Below are 22,876 nucleotides of genomic sequence, written 5' to 3' on the forward strand. Positions count from 1 at the left end.
GGTAACACCTATCGTCGACAAGGCAGGTGCCCCTCAGCGTTCAGCATCCACGGCTGAGTTGCCACAGAGCCTCCTCGTTCCCACCCGAAAGGAGGGTGTGCTGCAGGACTCTGAATCCTACCAGTGTCCCAGGGACTCCATCTCTGACATTTCGCCGTCGCCATCAAGAGAACAGACATGGGAGTCTGATGTGGAAATAGAAGCTCCTAGGAGTCCGGCGCAATCGTCGCCCCCGGGTGACATTGGGGCCTTTCATGCCATGATGGCAAAAGCCTGTGTCGAGTTTGGTCTGATCCCAGAAGAAGAACATACAGAATGTTTCCTATTTGACCACATCGGAAAGAGAAGGAAGGCGGTTTTCTCCATTCCAATCCTGGACCATGTTTGGCAAGAAGGCCTACGTACCATGTGCCACCCGTTTTCAGAGCCTGCAGTTAAAGGCAGGTTAGAGAAAAAATGTAAGGCCCGGTCTCTACACCAAAGTGTTTAGTTGCACAACCTACCCCTGAGTCAGTGGTGTCAGCGACGGCTAAAAGGAAAGCCAGAACACAGCAGAAATGCACTACACCTCCTGACAGCGACCCTAGAAGACAAGATGCCTTCGGAAAGAAGGTTTTAACAGTGGGAGCGTCAACAGTTAATGCCGCTAACTCGTTGGCAATTATGGCGTGCTACGACCGCGAAATGTGGTATCGGCTGGCTCCTATGTTAGAACATCTACCCGAGGAACACAGAAAGGCGGCCATGTTACTGGTGCGTGAAGGTGAGGAGGTGTCAAATCGCAGCATTAACATCGCTGTGGATTTGGCGGAATCTGGGTTCAAGCAGATAACTAATGGGGTGGTACTAAAGAGGCAGGCCTGGCTAAAGTGCACAGACTTTAGGCCGGAGGTTCATTACAAGGTACTGGACATGCCCTGTGAAGGGGAACAATTGTTTGAGGAAAACATAGATGAAGCCCTCAAGGGCATGAAAGAGGACTCTGATACAGCGAGGTCATTGGGAGCTTTGCAAAGCGGACGGTCGTTTCGTCCCTTTCGTGGAGCTTCAGGAAACACCCGGTTTGCTGCCTCCAGAGACCGGAACTACAATCGGTCTGGATACTCCTCACAAGGATATAGACTGGCAGTACAGTCTACACGAAGAAGCAGTGATTTTGAGGCATCTAGAAGGAGAGGACAACAGCCCTCTTCAGCCAAGGGTAAACAAACGAAATCACAGCAATGACGGTCTTTGAGGAAATGTGCTGGGGGCAGAGTGGCCCTACACGTCGACAAATGGGGAAAAAATGACATCAGACTGTTGGGTATTGGACACGGTGAGGTTGGGCCACTGTCTGGAATTCAAGGACCCACCAGTTCCCATTCCTCCCGTGTATTCTGTGCAACCTCATCTTCACATCTTGAAGCAGGAGGTTGTACTTATGCTACAGAAAGGGGCTATAGAATTGGTTCGAGTGGCCGAGAAGAGGTCAGGGGGTTTTCTCCCATTACTTCGTGGTCAAGAAACCCAACGGCAAGTGCCGACCCATTCTGGACCTCGGGCGCTGAACAAGACTATGCAACACCTGAAGTTCAAGATGCTCACACTTCAGGAGGTCATTCGGTCAGTACAGCCAGGAGAATTTCTGGCGTCGTTGGATTTGCAGGACGCACATTTCCACATACCTATGCGTCGACGTCACAGAAAATTCCTGTGGTTTGTGGTAGGTCAAAATCATTACCAATTCCGAGTGCTCCCATTCGGTCTAAAATCGTCCCCCAAGACATTTACGAAATGTTTAGCACCGGTGGCGGCGTATCTCTGACGAGACGGTCATCACGTCTACACTTACCTGGGCGACTAGCTGGTACGTGGCTCGTCTCCGGCGGTGACGCAGGCAAGTCTCAACGTTACCATGCGGCTGCTGCAGCGACTAGGCTTCGCTGTCAACTTCGAAAAGTCATATCTATCTCCCTCCAGGAGCTTGGTGTTTTTGGCAGCAGAATTCCAAACTCAGTCAGGCCTAGTAAAGCCTTCCGTCGAGAGAATTCTAAAACTCAAGCAGAAAGCAGCAGAGTGGAGAGTCGGGACGAGAGTGTCAGTCAGAAAGTACATGTCGCTGCCGGGAGCCATGACGTCATGTATTCCGTTGGTGAAGGACTGTGGCCTCTTCATGAGGCCAGTGCAAGAGTTTCTGGCGGATCGGTGGACTCAAAGTCGCGGGTTGTGGTCTGACAAGGTGGTGGTCAACAGTGACTTACAGGAAGCTCTTCGATGGTGGCAGCTCTCGGACAATCTGACTCGACCAGTGCCGTTACTGGAGCCAGAATTTCAAGCTACAATTGTGACGGATGCTTCTCAGACAGGGTGGTGAGCGCATCTGGGGACCTTCCAGGTCCAATGGCTGTGGTGTCCAGTCGAATCGAGCCTTCACATCAATGTGCTGGAACTGAGAGCGGTTCATTGGGCCCTAAAATCGTTTTTACTGCGCATATGCGGCTCTGTGGTGAGTGTTGACGGACAATACAACCACAATGTTTTATCTCAGGAAGCAGGAGGGCCCGCATTCCAGGATACTCTCGAGAGAGAGGCTCAGGAACTATGGCATTGGGCCCTCGACAAAACATCAATATTGTGGCGTTTCATCTGCCGGGGGTGATGAACGTGCAGACAGACTCTCTCAGCAGGGAAATGAACCAACTCCACGACTGGCAGCTGAAGGAACAGCAGCTGTCAAGCATTTTCCGTAAATGGGGTCATCCTTCATTGGATCTCTTCGCCACCCGAGAGAACAGAAAGTGCAAGGTGTTTGCCAGTAGATGGCCTCAGCCAGATTCCGAGGGGGATGTGTTCTCGTTCCCGAGGGCGGACAGGTTCGCTTAGGCATTCCCTCCGTTTCCACTCATTCGGCGGACCCTCCAGTGGATTCAGAAATACCCATGCCGTGTGATTCTGGTGGCCCCGTACTGGGCCAGGCAGCCGTGGTTCTCAGACCTACTTCATCTATCCGTAGCAGAACCAATGCGGTTACAAGTGACACCGGACCTTCTGTTTCAAGACAAGGGTGCAGTTTGGCACCACGACCTGGGCGCTCTCAGCCTGATGGCGTGGCTCCTGACTTCTCAGAGTTTGGCTTACTGAACATTCCTAGTGGCTGTCGCCGCATTTTGGAGGCGGCTAGAGCTCAGTCTACGAATGTCTCCTATGCATGCAAATGGAAAAGATTGTGTGTGTGGTGTAAGGGTCGTCCTGGAATAGACCCTTTAAACATTTAATCGGAGCAAATTCTGCCCTACTTCTTGCACTTGGCAAAAAAGAGTTTGGCGTTCTCATCCATAAAAGTACACCTGGCGGCCATTTCTAGATTCACTCGGAAGAGGCATGCTACCCCTCTGTTTAGTGATCGTCTGGTTAAACATTTTCTTAGAGGATTGTTTCTGACTTTTCCTCCTGCCAAGAAATTCCGTCCTGGTTGGAGCCTCAATCTGGTGCTGTCGGGTCTGATGAAAGCCTTGTTTGAACCTATGTCGTCGACGCCCCTACAGTTCGTCGTGGAAAGTGGCGTTTTTAGTGGCCATTATTTCGGCAAGAAGAATATCGGAGTTGCAAGCCCTAGTTATTGATCCTCCTTACTTATGTTTCTTCAAAGACAAGGTGGTATTCGCTACTAACCCGCACTTTATTCCAAAGGTGCCAACTACTTTTCATAAACTCTCTTCTATTGTGCTGCCATCATTCTTCGCTTCTGCTTCCTCATACGCTGGATGTAAAAAGAGCATTGAAATTTTATCTGAGTCGTACTCAGATGTTCAAGACAATTCTTTGTGGCTTATGGACCCTCAGTCAAGGGAAGAGCAATCTCCAAACAAGAACTATATCGCTGGGTCTCATCGGCTATTTTCTTCTGTCACTCTAAGGCGGAAAAGCCTGAAGGCGCACTCGACGAGATCCACTGCGTCATCAGTGGCATTATGGTCGGGGATTCCGCTGGTGGACATCTGCCAGGCGGCCCCCTGGTCGGTGCCGCATACATTTGCTCGGCATTATTGCCTGGAGCAGCAGCATGGTCCAGATGTACAGATGGGGCGTGCAGTCCTGCAATGCCTGTTTCAGTAAAGTAAGCCCCCACAGCCTTGGGGTACCTGTTTCAATGTTATCACTGCTAACGTCTTCTTTGCTGGTCTTGTGTTGCGTTCCTGGAGTATTGGTTTGCATTACACGCCACCATGCATGATGACTACTGCTATGTAATCTGTTCAAAGCATGTGAATCCATGAAAGATCCAATGCTGGAGAAGGGAGTAGTTTCTTACCTGTAACTCCAGTGTTGGTATCTTTCATGGATTCACATGCGCTCGCCGGCCTCCCCTGCATGCAAACCTAGTTGGTGCCTCTACTTTGTAGGTTAAAATCTGAGGAGAAGCCGCGGGGGCGGGTCTATTTATACCCTACGTCGTATTGGGTGGTACGTAAGCGCCCCAAAAGGACATCGATAGGACACTGAAGTGTCGAAGTTTTCCAAGGGAAAACGCTATTTTAAAAAAAGACCAAGGTTCCCAACCTGACGACGGGGAATATTCAAAGCATGTGAAACCATGAAAGATAGCAACGCTGGAGAAATGGAGTTACAGGTAAGAAACTACTCCCGTCCTTCGTATTTTTGTGATGTTGGATGCTGTGTATTGCCAAGTATCTTTTGGGTGGATTTTATTTTAGTCATATTCTGGGTATTGTAAACCTCGGCATAAAGCTGTTATTTCTTACCTTTTTATGTTTTATGTTTTATGGCAGATTTAGAAGCAACACCTTGGAAGAAAGAGACCAGCGGCAACCAGCTGAGAACCCTAACATATACCATCACCCTTAACAACCCAATCATTGGTAAATTCACCAGCGCAACCGACAAGCAGGTAACATGCACCATTCCGACCATAGAAACTCAAGAGAATGATAGTCCGATTCGAGTCACTGAGTTCTTTGGGCTGAAGAGAGATTGGAGGAAGGCTCAATGGTATGAATGTATTGGTTTTAAGTGCAGGAAATAAACTTAGTATGGGGTGTGATTTATTTTTGCTACGGTTGGATGAGGTGAGAGCCTTTCTACAAAAGTAATCACATAGTGAGTGACTACATTGATAAAGTGCCAAACACAAACTGAATTTCATATATACCCTGAAGCTTCATGCTTGCTTGGTAAGAGGTACACTTCTTAAATGATGGCACTGAAAAAGGTGGGGTGCATCACTTTGTAGCTGTCCCATATTTGCATAATAAAGAATTGAGTGGATAAGAATCGTGCTAAAATGAGAATTTTGTGAACCAGTCATGCTTTTTCATTCTAAATTGGAAACGTTATCTAGTGCTATATTGGGGTGCACTAAAGTGCTGCCGAATGGAATTTGGGTTGGTTTTTAAAGTGATTTGCGTTTAGCCATATTAGACTTTGGTTTTAAGTACTGCTGTGTAAAAGGAGTCGTTTTCCAGCAGGGCCCTTTTGGGTAGCTGGAAACACTGTGGGGGAACATTTTATTTTAGATGGATTTCTAGGGAAATGCGTTACAACGAACTACAAATCCTGACTAGTTGGTTTCTATAGTAAATAGTTATGAGTCTAGTAATAAAGCCTTGAGATCTTTCATCTTATGCCTATTGATATGTGTTGTGTTGGAGGGACTGGGTCACTTTATTACGTATAGGTTTCCACGGTAAGGCGATTAAAGCCCCAGTGCTGTATGAGGACCCAGAGACCAATCTGTGTTGCAATGTGCTTGCATAGGTGTATTTAGACCCATGTATGTTTAGACTATTACGGGCTAGATTGTCTATTTTAGAGAAAATTACATTTCAATGCTGTAGACATTGACTTATATTTTTTTACATGCTTCTAAAGCAATCTTTTTAAAGGTCATGCCCTATTGATATGTCAAATTAAGAAATATTAAGCAATGGGAAGATGCAGTCATGCATTAATAATGTCTTAAATGGGTTAAAAGTGTTTCTACGAATAGAACAGACATTCAAAACATACTGGAGGGACTGAATAAAAACATTTCTATGGAAGGGAGTGAGCTAGTGACACCCCTTGTGTAGCGCACCATACCTGGTTAGTGTTCTCTGATGAGCTAACCACCTCCAAACAATAAACAGCATTACAAGAGGAGCAACTTTCGGATTCTGAATAAAGTGCTTCGTTTACGTTTTCATGTTTAAGTGACAATTGGTTCCAAGGCTTGACGTCACCCAAAGCTAAGGCTTGGAGTCACCGGAAGAAGAGAGGATTCATTGGAGAGGGAAAAGAATGGAGATTTGTGGGAGCATAGCTCTGGATTTTGGAGACCGACAGCAGTGCTCTGAGGAAACAATGAGCATTATTGTGGATGATTCATGGTCCCCTTTAGTCTACATTTAAAAAAAGCACACATATCCATGAGATATTAGTTATGTCAGAGAAGCAGAGCTTTCATAATCATTCTTGGGTAGCAGCAAAGACGGAGACAGCTGTATTATCTTGTAAGACAATCTACAGAACTACATACTTATTCTACAGGAACAATCCCACAATATTCTGACACACTCACCAGACCTCCAAGTCGTCCTGACACAACCAAAGCCATCTAAAATTCTTCCAGTAATGAAATGTAACAGTTAGGTTATTGGAGAAGGCCTATCGCCACTGTCCAGTAGATAAAGGTGGACAGACAAGTTCATCATCAACACAATTGTCTCTTCCGTATCAATCACTTGACGAGAAACCGTCTGGAAAGCTGAGGCCGAATGGTGACTAGGATCGCCATCTTCCTCCTTAGACATGTCAGCAATTTTCATACGGATCCTGTGCAAGTCCTCAGTCTTAGCCAGTTCACATCACTTGACATGGTCCTATTTTATTTATCTCTTTCCTTTTCTTTTCTGTGTCACAGAATAACCTGGTATGGCCACCATGCCCACTGTTTTAGGTACATTCACTCTGCGTTGGCGTATCCCATAAGATGTTACCTGTACAGTGTTGTTTTGATACCACACAACAATCTTTTTCTTGAACTATTTTTTATCTTAGAAATGCAAGATAGAAACACAATATAGATAAAAGTTAGGCATGTGTGAAGGTTTATGCCAACTTAACTCATGCATGGCTGTTGCCTCATCAGTGGCAGTGACAGGAATGGGAGGATGATGAATCTGTGCTGCAGCACACAGGGGTTCAGTTGCAGCCAATGCTCTGTCATAGTGTTCATTTAACAGTTATTTGGAGGAGCATGACAAGGATAGACAACCTGTCTTCCTTTACACGTGGGAGCAAATCCACTATACACCCCCAGGTTCTCCCCAGATTACAGGCTCCTCCTTGCCTCAATATGATGTTCCTTACCTGTATTCCAGAGGTTGTGACAACATTGGTTAGATTATTTCTCCTTCAGTTTGGTGACGAATCCACGGTGCTCGTCACCTCTCCCCAAGGGGGAAGCCGCCCCCTTTGGACCATGGAGGTGAGCAAACTATGCTCAACCACCCCTAGGGGACAAGGTAAGTAGGATCCCTCTGGGTGTGACTTTGCCTTAGGGAAAAGAGAACCCTAAGAGAAAGACTTAAGTCACCATCCATTCCCCCCAGAGACTAAGACCTTTATGGGGTATGCAGGAACTAGGATGTGCGAGAACCCTTTGACAATTGCTGGCTCATCTTCAGACCCAAATTTAATTTCATTCTCTTTAGGGAAAACAGCAGAAATACAGAGAAACCATCCTCCTGAAGTCATGTCAGATGAGGAACCAATCAGGAAGGAGTATCCACTAAGCGACAACGGAGTACCTCAGCAGGCCGAGGCACAGCCCGGAGAAGGAACCTCCCACAAGCTCCGACTCCAAGCCAACAGGAACCAGTAGGAGATGCCTACCGCTGCGGAGTCCAATTTATGAGTCATGTAAGTGGCTCAACAGCAAGATGAGGAAGTCTGCCTACATATCCCTCCCAGGATATCCCTCATGCTTGTCATATACAGTTTTGCAGTTGCTTTCCGGCAACCAGAGGCGGGCAGCAAGGCCAGTGGAAGAAGCCTTGGTATGGGGAAGAAGCAGAGAAGCCCCGGTGTGGGGCAGGAAATCAAAAGAAACCCAGGGGAAGGAATAGATAAAGTGGGGAGAGAAGCCCTGGTGTGGATAAGAAGACAAAAATCTTCAGAGTCGGGAGAGTAACAGAGAGAAGCCCCGGTGTGGGGGAAAAAGGCAAGAAGCCCTGGAGTCGGGAGAGAAACAGCAAGAAGCCTCGGACTGGGGGAAACAAGACAGAAAAGAAGGGACGGGAGATGAACCAGAGCGAACCCTAGAGTGAGAGAGGAAGAGACTGAAAGAACCCCAGACTGTGGGAAGGGGAATTACAGAAGTCTACCCTAAGGGAGAAGGACTGTCATATACACAAGTTTCAAGAAAACCAGAGGGGCCCGGCTGGAACCCTGAGGTGGCACTCCTACTGTACACAAACTATAGATTTTGGACTGTGAACATAGACAAAGGCACAGGGACACATGAGTGGTGGGGGGCAAAATCTAGCAGCCATCCCTTTCCCTTGGTCAAGGCCCAAAAGTATGTCTTGTTTGTTTTTTTTATTTTAATTTTAGCAGGAGGGAGAGAAGGTGTAGGTTAGAAATTGATGATGTCCAGAAGTCTCTTTACTTTCACAGCTGACCGATTTCATGGGAAACAACAAAGGCATATCGGGAGTCTATGTAGATATTAACAGTTTGTTCTTCTGCGAGTTTACATGCATGTGTCAATCCAACTAACTGGTTCTTGTGCTTAAAAGCTATAAGGCAGTTTACTGCTTTCTACTTCTTCCTGAGTTGAAAAAACTGCATATCCAGCCAGTAGTTTGCCTTTTTAATCTCTAGTGCAAGATCTGACCTCAAAGTACACGAAGTCAGAGTTATGCAATAGAATACCAACAAGTCCTGTCTGGACTGTGAAAGTTCATCTGTCATCGAAACAGTCATGTGGCTCCACAGTCATGGTGTTCTCATTCCAATGGCGAGGGTGAAAGTGACTCTGGGGTTAGGGCAGGTCAGCGTGTCATAGTGATTTTCATACGTTTAGCAATAACATTTCATAGTTGGTCAGTCACGATAGAGACCTGTGTTGAGTTTTTATGTTCAGTAATAGGGCTGTTATGGCATGTAGGACAGCTGCCTCTAGCGATGATCCATCCTAACATTATGCATTCCCATTGCTATTTTGTGATGGTTGCAGCTGCTACTGACCTAAGACATGGGGGCAACCCGACTGCAACCAGGTCTATATCTGTACTGTAGTAGGCTATCAGCCTCTGCGTTTGTTTGTGTAAGGACAGTGTGACAAATCCCCGGATGTCGTCACTTCTCCCCTATGGGGAGCCCCTTCCCTTGAGGCCAGGGAGGTGAGGCTGCTACCCTATAATCCCCCTGGGGGTGGTACTCAGCTGGTGGATCTCATGGGGAGGGATGGTATCCCCCATTGCCCACCTAACCCGGACACATCTTCCTACCCCTCTCCTACCAGTACCTTCCCTAGTGTACCCATGTACCTTTGCCACACCAAAGAGCTAGGAAGTACTGAGACGAGGAAGAGTGTGGAATCCTCAAGGGACTTATATCGCCTATGTACTGAGATGAGGAAGAGATCAACTGACTCACTGGGAGTCCTCACCCTCAGTACTGTCACAAGCAAGAAGTGTGAAAACATAAAGAGCACCTACTGAACGGCCGAATTGTTATAGGATTCCTTTTGTCTGAGCTAACATTAAAACAAAAGAACGAATTCCAAATCAGAGAGCGCCTCCCTGGAGGAACCGGTAGATTCGAACTCTGTATGAAGTAAGGAACAGCAGAGGACAAGAAAGATACCCACCTGCAGTTACGTCGCCAGAAGGTCTGTTGTGGAAAGGCTGGAGTTGGAGACTGCAGATGGAGCACACAGCAGAACGAGAAGGCTGGAGCAAAGGAATCTCCTGGGCCGCGCAGCCTAGCAGCAGGTAGCTGCTGCTGTCCCTGGAGCGAACAGAGGAGGCCTCTGGGAACCACCATGAAACCGTAGCAGTCCCTTGAATGATCGGAGGAGGCCTCTGAGAACCAACATGAAACCGTAGCAGTCCCTTGAACAATCGGAGGAGGCCTGGAGGCGACAAGGACCCGCTGCAGTCCCTGTAAAGAAGAGGAAATGAGGGAGAGGGGACTCAAATCCTGTTCACAACTGCAAGACACCAGTAAGCACCCAGAAGAGGGTGGGGAAGACTGAGATGGTTGTTGGCGGGCCCGAAAGAACACTTTGCCAAAATGGTCTGGGACCCAAAGGGGCAAATACAAAAAGGGCCTGGAAGCCGAGAGAGAAGCCTGTGCCAGAGTGGTCTGGGACCTGATGGAAAGACAAACTAATACAAAAAGGGGTCTGGGACCCAAGACGAAGAAAGAAACTAATAAGGAGGGTCTGTGACCCAACAAGGTGGAATGCCTGGCATGATAGTGAACTGGGTGTAGCTCCTGAGGCACTGAGAAGGGTCTGAGACCCAGGGCCAACGACAAATTGCCTCGGGGATCATCATCATAGTCACAGTACCTGGCAGGGTAGTGAACCAGGTAGAGTGTGAACACTGGAGATCCTGAAAAGCACTTTGAGAAAGGCTAGTGGAAGGGAGACATGGTGAAACAGCCAAGAGAAGGGAGTCATTCTCTTGGCATCCTGAAGAACTTGAGAGAGACTAGGGGAAGGGAGACATACCCCTTGGTCTTATGAGCATTGTGAGAACCAGCCACCAGGAGTCCTTCGCTTGGCATCCTGAAGAGCTTGAGAAGGCCAGGGGACAGTAGACCAACCCCTCGATCTTATGAACATTGTTCAACCAGACAAGAGAATGGAGGTCTAGCATCTTGAAGAGGTCGAGAAAGGCCAGGGAAAGGGAGACAAACCCCTTGGTCTTATGAACATTGTTGATCCAGCCAAGCGAAGGGAGTCATTTTCTTGGCATCTCAAGGAGCTTTGAGAAGGACCAGGGGAAGGGAGACATACCCCTTTGGTCTTGATGAACATTGTGGAATGAACCAAGAGGAGGGAAATGTCCGCTTTGTGAAACATCTCTTAAAGGCCCGGAGAAGAAAAACACTTGTCTTGACATTGTGAGAGCCATTGAGAAACCAAAGAAAGTTCAGGGGGAGGGAGTCATCCCCCTAATGCTGTGAAAATACAAGGCCTTTTTCTGTGTGTGTTTAGCTGAAATACACTCAAAAAACCTTTTTGAGACTTGTGATTTACATTCCTGGAGAGGAGCTATATTTGTTTGCTTGATTCAGAACTGAACTTTGGCTATTTTTTTTGTTTTTGTTATTTATTTATTTTTTTTTGTATTTGATTAACAAGAAACTTTTACAAAAGCACATAACATGTATAAAGAAACTATTTCATCTGTAGAAAAAAAAGCAACACTCAAAACAATAGAACCAGACACAGTTAAAACAGAGATAAACAGAATTAAAACGACCAACAAGGCAAAGGACAACCACGAAGAAAATACAGTACACACTCCCACTCTATATATCTATGGTTATCAAGATAATATAAGAAAATGAATAAGTGAACCAACAACTAAGTTGGGTGAGCATTATTTCTGAGATCACCCCCTATAGAGTAGAACATTGTGTAAGTCAAAAGAATGAGATTTAATTGGGGGGGACTCCGAAAAACCAATATTCATTGGGAGTTTGTTTCAGATGACCCCATTAACAAAAACAGCAGAAGACCCAAAACAAAATAGGTGAGAATTTTATAAATGTTATACCATCTGAGTTGACATAATAATCCTTCATCCTACGGTTGCACAGGTTCTCGGATCATTTCATTAATGCCAATTTTAGTAATGATGTTACATTTTTCTAATACCTGTACCACAGCAATTGTCAACATTGTATCATATCCAGCTATCATTCTGTCCCAGAAAATGTCTGATACCATCATCTCTTCACTAACAACAAATCTCAAAAAGAGGGAGGTTCTGGCTGGCCAGGTGCCCTCACAAGTCAACAGATGTTTTAATGTTTGATTTTCTGGATTTTTACATAGATTGCACAATGGGATGGTCAACTCTCACTGCCCCCTTTTGGCCAGAACCTCTCCAATATGTAACACATTTAAGCGTGTTCTGATAAATGCATTCCAAATTTTCCGATCTGGAAACTTGGCACGATACCTCGGGAGAGTCACCACTTTCTTATCCATTTTCAGAAATAAATGTGCAGATGTTGCAGACCGCAACGGTTCAATCATTAGGATCCAGTCCATTACCTCCAGTGATTTCTTAGCTTTCAGTGGATTACATATTAGGGTCTCTACCTCAGTATCTGGTTTGGCGAGTGACTCCCCGACCTTCGCCTCCAGTTCAATTAGCATATTGGATTTCAAATGTTTTAGCTGGGCACCAATATCTGCAGACAGCATATCCTCATTTGTTGTTATAATCAGGCGGAGGAGGGAAGCCAATCTCAATTCTGCTGCAACCCTTAACGATTGTAAGCCCAACTCGAAACTCAGTCCGGCCATAGGTAGACTCATGGGCAGACCAAATACTTTCTTCCAAACCACCCCTTCCAGTCTTTCCCAATTTGTGTTCCAGAGAAGGGGTTTCGCCTCCAGCCCGTATAGAATAACTTGAATAACTTTTGCCCTGTATTATTTAATCAGGGGGAGAAGGGAACATTTACAGTATTTGGCTAACACCTTCTTCATTTGTGGGACTAGCTGAGAGATTTTACCCTGGACATCCGTCTCCACTTTAGACAGTGATGGAGATGTATGTACAGAACTTCCTACACTCTAGGAATCACTTGGCCACCCAGGACCCACTGGGAGAATGCCACTTTTTTGCACTGATGCCTTAGCACCACTATCTTGGACTTTATCGTATTAATAGAAAGCCCATTTTCATTGTCATACTCTCCCAGTTTATTAAGTAGGCGCCGCAGCCCCACCACCATCTTCGGCATAGGCCAGCCAGCATATCTTAAACCCATTGATAGCTGGGCTGACCAAGGCAGCTGATTCCAAAAACTCCCCCATATCCGCCAAGTAAAGATTGAAAAATAGAGGAGCCCCCAGGCAACCCTGTCTGACTCCCTTCTGTACCTTAATTGGGTCTGACAGATTGCCTTCCTCATCGAGCCTGACTCCAAGTGTAGTATTTCGATGTAGCTTGATTAGCATTGCAAGGAGCACCTCGGAAATCCCCCATTTTTTAAGCTTACTCCAGAGGCAGTCCCTGATGACCAAGTCAAACGCCTTCGAGAAGTCCACCCATGCCCAAAAGAGTGGCAGATCTCCCCTTCCTCTGGAGTTCGTTAGGCAGAATCCTGTGCAGTTCCCTTGGGGACCACTGCAAAAAGATTAAGACTACAGGAGTAAGCAGTAAACCCAATTGGTAGCAGTCTGCACCACCCAGATTTACCTGGTAGCTGTGGCTGAGCAGTCAGACTTCTCTCAAGAAGAGTAAGGCAGTATATAGAGTATACACAATAGGGCTAAAAACACAGTGAAACAAACAAACACTGACCAGAGCTTTGTATCAAAAATATATAATGATTTATTTAACACACACTTTAAAAACACACTAGCACTCTAAATCAAAAGCAAGTTCAAACAGTCAGATAAAGTATAAACACCTCCCTTGATAACTATTAGACAAGTCAGAGTTAAAACACCACTATTTGTTAAAACAGATGTGAGCGCGTAACCTAGATGGCACTCCAATAATTAGGTTAAAGGGAGAGAAAAAGGCAGAGCATAGAAATAAAACAGGTCCCAACACTTTTAGGAGTTCTCAGCAAGGGAATAAAGGCAGTATACACTGTAGAGCCAAAGTTCATAGGCCAGGCCCACTTTAAATGGAGCAAAGCTTAATGTGCCCACTATCACACGGTTGAAAATGCACTAAAAGTCTTTGCAGAATGTTCAAAAGAAGATTAAGTTAGAAGGTCTGGGGCCAACCCAGTTGGAAAGCCAAGGATTTAAGGGTCACCTTGGGCAAACCGAAAAAAGGGAGGCCAGGCAGGACACAGTACCTTAAAGAGAGAGGAAGCTCCAGCGGTGGCAGTTGTTCCTGGCAGTGGTTGCAGTTCATTGTTTCGACCAGGGGAAGAGAGGATCTCGTTGAGGAGGCAACGTGGAGTCGATGCACTGCACAGGGATGAAACCAGCCGCGGAGTTCATCGGTAAAAGGTGCGTTCCTTTTATTCATAAGTGGTGAAGGTTGGCTATCCGGCTGCCAGGTTGCTTGGCACGGGCGATTCGACCAAGAGACGTCTTTGGAAGGCGAAAGGGCAAACTGGTTGGTCCCACCAACTCAGAGGAAGAAGACTCGTCCAGCAGAAGATCTTCTCTTGTCGTTGGGAAAGTGGTGAGTTTGTTGCAGCAGGGCTCCACCTGTGGTGTCGTCGTTGCAGATGGCTCAGCTTCTTCCCTCTTCGGATTCTTAGGTCCTGTGGTGACTTCTGAAGTTCCAGTCCCAAAAGCCCTGCTTTTATACAGAAAACCCCCCATTCAACAGCCTAGCTGTCACTCAAACATGCTAAGTGGTGAGCCGGGCAGCTCACCACTGGGCCAATCAGAATAGAGTGCGACTTGAGTTGCTAAGGCAACGCAGTCCAGGGTGCCAATTCCCCTCCCCACACATCCTGTGGAACCCAGACAGAGTGGCACCATTTGGAGGGCTTCTGTGGAGAAGCCCGCCAAAAAGTGGAACAAAGGGCTCGACCTTGGTCAGAGTTACAGAGACGGACACAAATGCCATTTTAGAAAAGAGTTCTGGCAAAAAGACCGAACCGTGAATTTAATATTAAATAAATAACCCGGCGGTATCTTTAACATTGCACCAAAAAGTGGTGCGTTTAAAATCAATGGGAAAATCCCATAGGAAATATTCTGGTGGAATATTTTGTGTGGTAACTGCTGCCACCAGCCAGAAACTCGACAAGGGGGGACTGGACAGTGCCCCCTTGGAAACAGACCCAGGGGCAATATAATGAAACCCTTCCAGTACTTCCACAATATGATGGTTTGAACTGGTTCTGTTCACAATTTAAGACTAGTAAAGTCAATGGTGACTTTACATGCCCTGGGAGACAGTAGTCAGTCCCAGGGTATGGAGTCTATGTTTGGGGGTCACTATGACATCCCTGTGTTACTGAACTGAGGGTGCTGTGTAACACATACACAAAAACAGATGATACCCTATAGAGTAAAAGACCCCATAGCCCAAAATCACACAAATAGTCAGAGACATATCTCAAATCATGCCTTAGAGTGGGAGTAAAAGAGTCTCACTCTTAGCAGGAGAAAAAAACAAACCCCAAAAATCCAGCAAAGCTGCTGAGGGACTCGCTAGGTTTGGCAAATTAGCCTTATAAGAGAATTCTCCCCAACAGTTCTCACTCGTGATGTTGATAGATAGACCATTCACTGTGGTTGAGTGCCCCTTTCTAAACCCTGTTTAAACCTTTGAAAGGATCTGTGCACTCTCCACCCACTTTTCCAGTTCACTTTGTAAAATCTTCATGAATAGTTTGCTGTCAATATCAAGGAGGGCCATCGGGTGATAACTTTCCGGATGCATCTGATAGACCCCCTTGAACAATGGGATGATGGTAGCTGTTTTCCAAGAGTTGGGGAACGTTCTACTTTCCAAGATTTCTCTGAACAGCCAGTAAAGTTTTTTTTGTTCCCAGGATAAACTGACCAAACAATCTTTACAAATTTCTCGGGTTTGCAGTTTTGTTGCTGGATATCTGCTGCAACCTTTGATAGATTATTGTTCAGCATTCCCCCTGGCCCCCGCACCATATTTAGAGATGCGCACTTTTCCCTTTGTGCCCGCTAGCATCTGTGTCTGGCTGTCTTGATGAGAGGGTGCTCCCCCAGCCCTAGTTTCTGAAGGACTTGTGTGAGGATTGCTGGGCAAAGGGTGATCGCGTTGCTCTGCAGGTTTCCCTGGGAGACACTGTGCCCTTCCTGAGGGCATTTTCCTTCCAAAACATCTTCCCCACCTACATTCAATTTGCCCACATGGCCGTTAGGTGATTACCCCCCTCTATTTCTTTTCACTGGTGGACTTTGGGTAACCAAGAGATCCATTTTCTCTAGGTCTCTTGCAGGTCCTAGGATCACTTCTTGTGCTTTCCTTGAGGTCAGCCCAATTTCCACCCTATAACTATCACAGTTATCCATTGAACGTACATACTCAATATCCTTTGACGCCAACAGTTAACGATTAGGCACCTTATTAAAAAGAGAGAAGTACAGTTCTACATAGAGATTTACACTGTGGTTTCTTTGTTAACAACGCTAACCAGATTTTCAGGCTGTCAGCACAACCATCCTCTCCGACTCTTGCCACATTCCCTTATTACCTTGACCCAATGGGGCCTTATTCCTCGGGTTTCCTGTTCCATCCCCCTATGTGTTGATTGTTGTTTGTTTCCCTTCCCCAATTCTTACTTCCTCAATGCAGAGTATTTCATCTGAAACTCTTTTTGATATTTCAAGAAGATAGGGACAAGTTTCAGGGTGGCTCCCTGTTAACCCACCTTAGGTGGTCGGGCAGCTAGTTCCTCCGTACATGCAGCTTTTTTGGTCTTCATAAAAATTGGGGCCCATGGCGGCCCTACTGCACCCAGTGTTTGTCGACTTGCTGGGACTTTGTTTTTTGCCATCCCACCACTTGGGCTGCTGTCACTTTTCTTGTGATTGATACTTGAGTGCTGCATGCTGCTGCCCGAAACACCCTTTGGTGGATCTGTCTGTAGCCCCACGCTCACATTATGGTCTCTGTCGTTTTTTTTTGGAACTTCTAGCTAGTCTGATTTTTTTGCTTTTTTCCCTTTTCTTGCATTTCCTTGTATGTTCTCGCTCAATGTGATCTCCTTCCTTTTCTTCCTCGCTACCGCGACTGGGTAAGCAGAATCCATGTCCCTGTACGCTCTTCTTCTGCTGATCTTGATGGCGTTTTAATGGAGGTGTTTGTTTCTGCCCTTTTCAATTTTCTTTTGCACAACTTATTCGTTTTCTTTCCCTCTCTTCTATTTGGGGCACTGGTGACATTTAGTCTAAATTTTTTACTCAACTGTTTCCTTGCTCTCCTTCGCCCTCTTGATGACTGATGTCCCGCTTTAATCCAGATTGATGAGTCTTCCTCTGGATCTTGGCTATTCACCTCTGACGTGGGCTGTGTGGGAGCTACATTCTAAATTCCTCCAAGACTGACTCAGATAGGGGCATGTCATCGAAGGTTTGATGTATTTCATCCTCACCCACCTCCCCCTCTTTTTTTTGCTGGACCAGGTGGACTTTTCACATGAATCAGGAGGTCCTCCACCTGCCGGAGGATGTCTTCTTCCTCCTTCTTTACACACAAAGCTTGTTGCATTGATGAAAGATCAAGTCCCTGTTTCATTGTTTCCAATCGGGATTTTTGCATTATTGGTATCAGCACTGTATTGATCGTATTACTGACCAATGAGGATTCACAGCTCGACGTTTCCTTGGTTAGTTGAAGTAGTATCCCCGCCTGCACTTGAACCTCTGTTTTCAGTTCAAATACTGACATCAAAGAGTTTAGAACAAAGCTCAACGCCGTGAGAGTGGAGTCGTTGGATTTGTCTCGATCTCTGTAGACCCTGGCGGGGTAACCCCTTCTTCCAATTGATCCCTTCTCCATTCACCTTCCAACATATCCCCTTGGGGGAGACGGCTTGATTCCAGATGGAGATTCTGGTGATTCACTAAGTCTGCACAATCAGTCGTTCCACTCTGACTCATTCCTCCTCGAAGATCTAGAGCTCTTGTTAATTGGTTCACTGTGGCCTTGACTATTGTGGTAGCCGGGACCCCCACTCGATCGTCCATACTCTTCCTTTCCTAGAGAAGTGTTAATCCTCCTTTGGATTTTCTTAGTTGTGAATGTGTACTCCAGGCCCCGTTTCCATGCTTGACTTATGGAAGGGGTTTCCTCATGGAGAACCTCCTCCAAACTGGACAATACCTGAGAGCGCCCCACATTGCACTTGGGCTTTTATCACTTGGGATAAAGCTTCCGGTTTGGGATCTGATCTAGATCTTGGTGTGCTCTCTGAAACCCCAGTAACTGGGATGGTCGATCTTTCCAAAAAGGAGCCATCCCATTCTAGTGCTCCTGCATCATCCAAGAGCAAAGTGCTCTGGAGCTTCATTGCCGCTGATATCTGCAATATACCCTGATGCACTGATTTTCCCTGTTGTATTATACGGTGGCTTTGTACCTGGAATCACCACTTTTCCAGCTTCCACTCACTACCCACCACGGGGGGCTTATGAGCCTACGGTCAGCCACCAACAACAATGATGGTCCAGATTGGAGCACCGATTATCGACGTTCCCTTTGTGGGGCCGACCTGCTTTGAGGGTTGTACTTGTGAGCGTTAATAAATCAACGCTTGTGGCACTCCCAACCTTGTTGCCCGCTAGCTTTCGTGTCACAAAATGCTACACAGCCATTGGTTAGTTTTACGGGGGATTAGGGATTGGCATTGTGTCAGCTCACAGTGAAGCCACTTCAAGTGGATAGTTATCCAAAATTCCCGCCCTGACACAAATTCCAACCCGATTCAATTTAGTTAAATTCAGTTAAAGGGGTCCTTTCACCCGTATTTGTTCTTACCGTCTTCTTTCTCTGAGCCTGGTGTTTCCGCTGCCTCGCTCCTCGAAAAAAGCAATTACTGCAATGCCGGTCGAGTAACGTTCAGAAAAAATGTTCCAGGCACGTTGTGCCGCCATACACGAGACCATACAAGTCCACAGGCCGCAGAGCCCAAACACTCTGCTGCCTGACTCCGCGGCCTCTCCGCAGCATCTTGCAGCTTTTGAATGAACAAACAGCAAAAGAGGACTGTTCTTCTCACACACGTTCCACGGTGCTCACAGGTCTGGAAAGCAACAAACAGACTCACAGCTCAAAGACTCTGCTGCCTGACTCCGTAGCCGCTTCTCGGCGTCTTGCAGCTTTTGAACGAACAGACAGCAAAAGAGGACTGTTCTCCTCACACACGTTCCACGGTGCTCTCAGGTCCGGAAAGCAGCAAACTGAGTCACAGATCAAAGACTCTGCTGCCTGACTCTGCGTGACATTCCTGGAGAAGAGCTATATTTGTTTGCTTCATTCAGAACTGAACTTTAGATAGTTTTCCAGAAGGAGGGAGCCATTTTTCTGGACCAAGAAGACCACTCGTCTTTCTTAGTTGAGTTCATAGTGTAAGGCATGAAACTATGCTTTTGACACAGGAGACGGATGACTCTTTGCTTTTGACTGATATCCAGATAATGTTTTTAGTATTAGTTGAGGGAGGGAAACCCTCTTAGAACTAGCATCAGATAGGGATTTCTCTTTTATTTGCTCACGAATAAAAGTCTGTAGCCAAAAGCATGCCACCTGTGTATCGGCCTCCTACTTCTACACCCTTACAACAGCTAATGAGAATCCATTTCTGTTTTTGCAATACAATGTGAACTTCTTTTTATTTTCGGATAGCCTTAACACTGGCGGATTTGACAGCAACTTTCTTCAAATGTGTATCCGGTTTCTTCCATCCACTGCAAGGATTCTGGGGTATTCGTTCTAGTCAATTGTTGTAGTCATTTAACTAGTTTTGCATAATCGATATCCAGTCAAAAGTGCCCTCTTCTGTGTTACTGTGGGATTTTTGAGCACCTTTAAAATTGTCTCTGTGCATGTGTGTGTTTATAGAACTGTGTCCTTAATTGTAGTTTATGCTTGGAAGCTTTGTCAATTGAGAGCTAATGCAGTTAGGAGGACCTGTGCGTCTTCTTTACAGGTGTCATATGAAGGAGATGCTAGGAGGAGATCTGCATACTGTACCAAAACTCACTGTCTAGGGAATTTAATGTTATCTAGATCCTTTTTCAGCTGTTGGGAGAAGAGTGTAGGAGACAGTACCCCTTTGGGAGGTGTATCCTTATGTACTGAATTCCTTGATTAGAGAATGTATGAGTACCTACCGTATGGGTAGATGGGTATGGAAAAGAATGCAGAAGTGAGATTTACTACTTTGAAGCAAGTGGCTGTTGGGACAATACAGGAAAAGTATAGTACCCAAGTTAGGGACTACCAGGAAATAAGGTAATGCTACAGCATTCACAGCCCTAAGGTCCTGAATGAACCTGTAGGTTTCTCCCCCTAGTTTGTTGACTGGGGTAATAGAGTATTGAATAAGCTATTGGTCTGGACTATTATTCCCCGTTTCAAAAGGGACTATTACCAGAGCTACACCCTCTTCTGCGTCTAGACCTAACTGATACTTAGGAATCCTAGGTAACAGTTTTGTGCGACCTACCTTAATTTGGCTGTGCTCTGCGTTGCGTATGCATCCTAATTAGTTGTGTCAATCGGAGGGAGTGTTTGGGAGAGTTGCCAACTGTTCATTTAGTTCTGGGGGCAGGTTTGCATCTTTAAGTTTCATTACATTCCATGGTGTGGTGTGTAGTATAGCTAGCGCCACTTCAATGTTTCTGTTTTGGACTTCTAGAAATACTCTGTCCGGGGTACAGTAGATGGTGTAGTTTAGTTTACAGACAAACGACCTATCGTATTTATAGGGGCTAATGTGCTCAGTAGAAAGATGTGTTTAACAGTAATGACTTTCAGCATAACTGCCACTGGTTTAGTGATGAAGATGCAGGCTGGGTGTGTTTGCTATACCTACAGCATTGACAGGTTGTGAAGAACATGGGATGTTGGGGGGAAAATGTCGGAACAGATTGCTGACCTACTAGCTCCTGTGTCTACTAAACATTGGACAAATGGTCCTTCTTGATTCCTCTCAGCCTGTTTCAGCATTGGTCTTCATCTTGGGCCATTCGCGTTGACTTATTCAATTTAGATTTGGGGGCAATAGGGGTTAGGAAATGTGACTTCTTCTGTAGGTGATTGCGAAACATTGGCTGGGATCAATATGGGCATTCATTCTTTCAGTGGCCCTCCTGCTTGAAATAGTTAGACTATGGGAACAGGGAATTCCCCCATGCTGTGCCCTGTGAGAATGACCTCTACCTCGCCCCTCCCTTTTTCCTTCCCTCGCATGCTTCCCTTGCAGGGCCTGACCTTGCAGATTCTGCAACTGTAAGGCCATGAGCTCATTCTAGCTGTTTATTCTTCTGTTCCTCATTTATTCTGCTACCCAATACAAATCGTGTTGATGTGTTTCTGGAGCTTTCCTTAGAGTCTTGAAACTAAGGCATTGGCTATTGCTACTTGCGCAAGATGTCCCGTCCCCTTGCCTCCATCCTTGTGGGGTTTCCCCCAACATGGGGACGGTGCTGGAACCTTTGGCAGCAAAAAAAATGAGCTTCCCTTTTAAATGTAGTATAGCGTGTGGGGAACACCCCTGAGGCCCCGCCCTCTGGCGACTCACCCCAGTCCTTTTATCTGCACGGACATTGTCGGACATGGCAGCTAGGCTCAGAGACTTTTTAAACGTTCTGCTTGCTCCCAGTTGTTTTGTTTTCGAATCTTCTTAACCTCCCTTTGGTGCCTTGCCTCCCCTGGTACATATCGGCTGCAGGAGGATGCATGAGATGAGTGTCCTGCGACCGCTTGTTCCTGCTTTCGGACCCCCATGCGCTCTGTCTTGAGTGTCTGCGGCCCGACCACCACTGGGACGCGTGTACCGCATGCAGCGCTCTCGGTCTCCGGGCATTGAAGAATTGGTTGTCGCGTTGGAGGGAGATCTTCCACACTTCTTTGCCTGCGCACCTTAAAGAGTTTGTTCCTGGGACCTCCCGTCAGGACAAGGTAGGCCCTTTGTTTAGTACGGCTCCTCGGCACAGAGACTCCACCCCACGGGCATGGGTTCCTTGGATTCCGGTTCTTGCAGGCCCAAGGCCGCTAAGGTTACCAGCTACTAAGCCAAGGGGGCCAGGGGCTCTACTGGGCGTTCCATTGTCAGATTCAAGGCCATCAAGGCAACCGGCTACCAAGCTGAGGGGCCCTACCGGGCTATGCGCGGAAGGGCGATCAAGTTTGTCCTCCTTATCGACCTCAAGGGGTAAAGGATCGTCAGGTTCTACTGCCAAGAGTCAGTCCTCGGCACGATCCAGCACGACTACTGGCGCAGGTGCCGAGGGCGCACAGCCTACCGGAACTCGCTTCGAGGTCATGAGTCAGGGCGATTCGACCAATGGCCAGTCGGCCAAGGGCGCAGGGCTTACCAGAATGATCTGAGGTCAACGCTTCCATTTCGGGTTCAGGACCCAAGGCGTGTCTTCCCAAGTCTGAGCCTGTACGTGGCTCGGGGCCTTCACGCCCTCCTGCCCAGAGCATGCTGCAAGGACCCAAAATGGTGCCTAAGCACACAGCCATCTTGGATTCGACTTAGTGCCTACCCGTTCTGTCGCCCATGCAATGGGCCTTGCAAGAAGGTTCCAGCCCCCTTACCCCTGGATGTGGCGACGGACTGAATGGTATAGGTATCTGGTCTCCTCAGGGGTACATCTACCCATCGCAGCCTTACGACTACATGCCTCCCGCTCCTCAGGAGAGGCAACCCGGCTCTTTGGAGGGCAGACCCCCTAGGGACCCACAGGCTAGCGCTTCCGCAGATGATGGGGATCTTCAAGGACATTGTGAAGGAGGTGATCCTGCAGGTGGTGCCTCCTTGGCCGCCTCCTCTCGGCCCTCCTCCTGTTCCTCCAGCGCTGCCGGTGCCACTGCCTGTCCTGTCCCTGGTCCAGTCCTTACCAGTTGTTCAGACCACTCTGTCTCCTGTAGCACCAACGCCTCGCCCTCAATAGCTGTTGTACCTGTCTTCAGCTCTGACCCTAGCGGGGACCCTGCCGGCACCTATA

The 22,876-nt window shown here is 46.9% G+C and overlaps 1 protein-coding gene across 4 annotated transcripts in view; it reads left to right on the plus strand.

The window, feature by feature from the left end:
- The window catches only part of GRAMD1C (GRAM domain containing 1C), a 2,017,351-nt gene that overhangs the window by 1,521,341 nt on the left and 473,134 nt on the right, over positions 1 to 22,876 (plus strand). For all 4 annotated transcript variants that reach the window (XM_069635887.1, XM_069635884.1, XM_069635886.1 and 1 more), the window contains one exon: positions 4,773 to 4,891. In XM_069635887.1, the coding sequence (XP_069491988.1) occupies positions 4,773 to 4,891 (119 nt within the window). The remainder of the gene's footprint in view (positions 1 to 4,772; positions 4,892 to 22,876) is intronic.

Source organism: Ambystoma mexicanum, chromosome 7p (assembly GCF_040938575.1).
Source record: "Ambystoma mexicanum isolate Mex_15411 chromosome 7p, UKY_AmexF1_1, whole genome shotgun sequence".
In the NCBI taxonomy this organism is placed as follows: Eukaryota; Metazoa; Chordata; class Amphibia; order Caudata; family Ambystomatidae; genus Ambystoma; species Ambystoma mexicanum.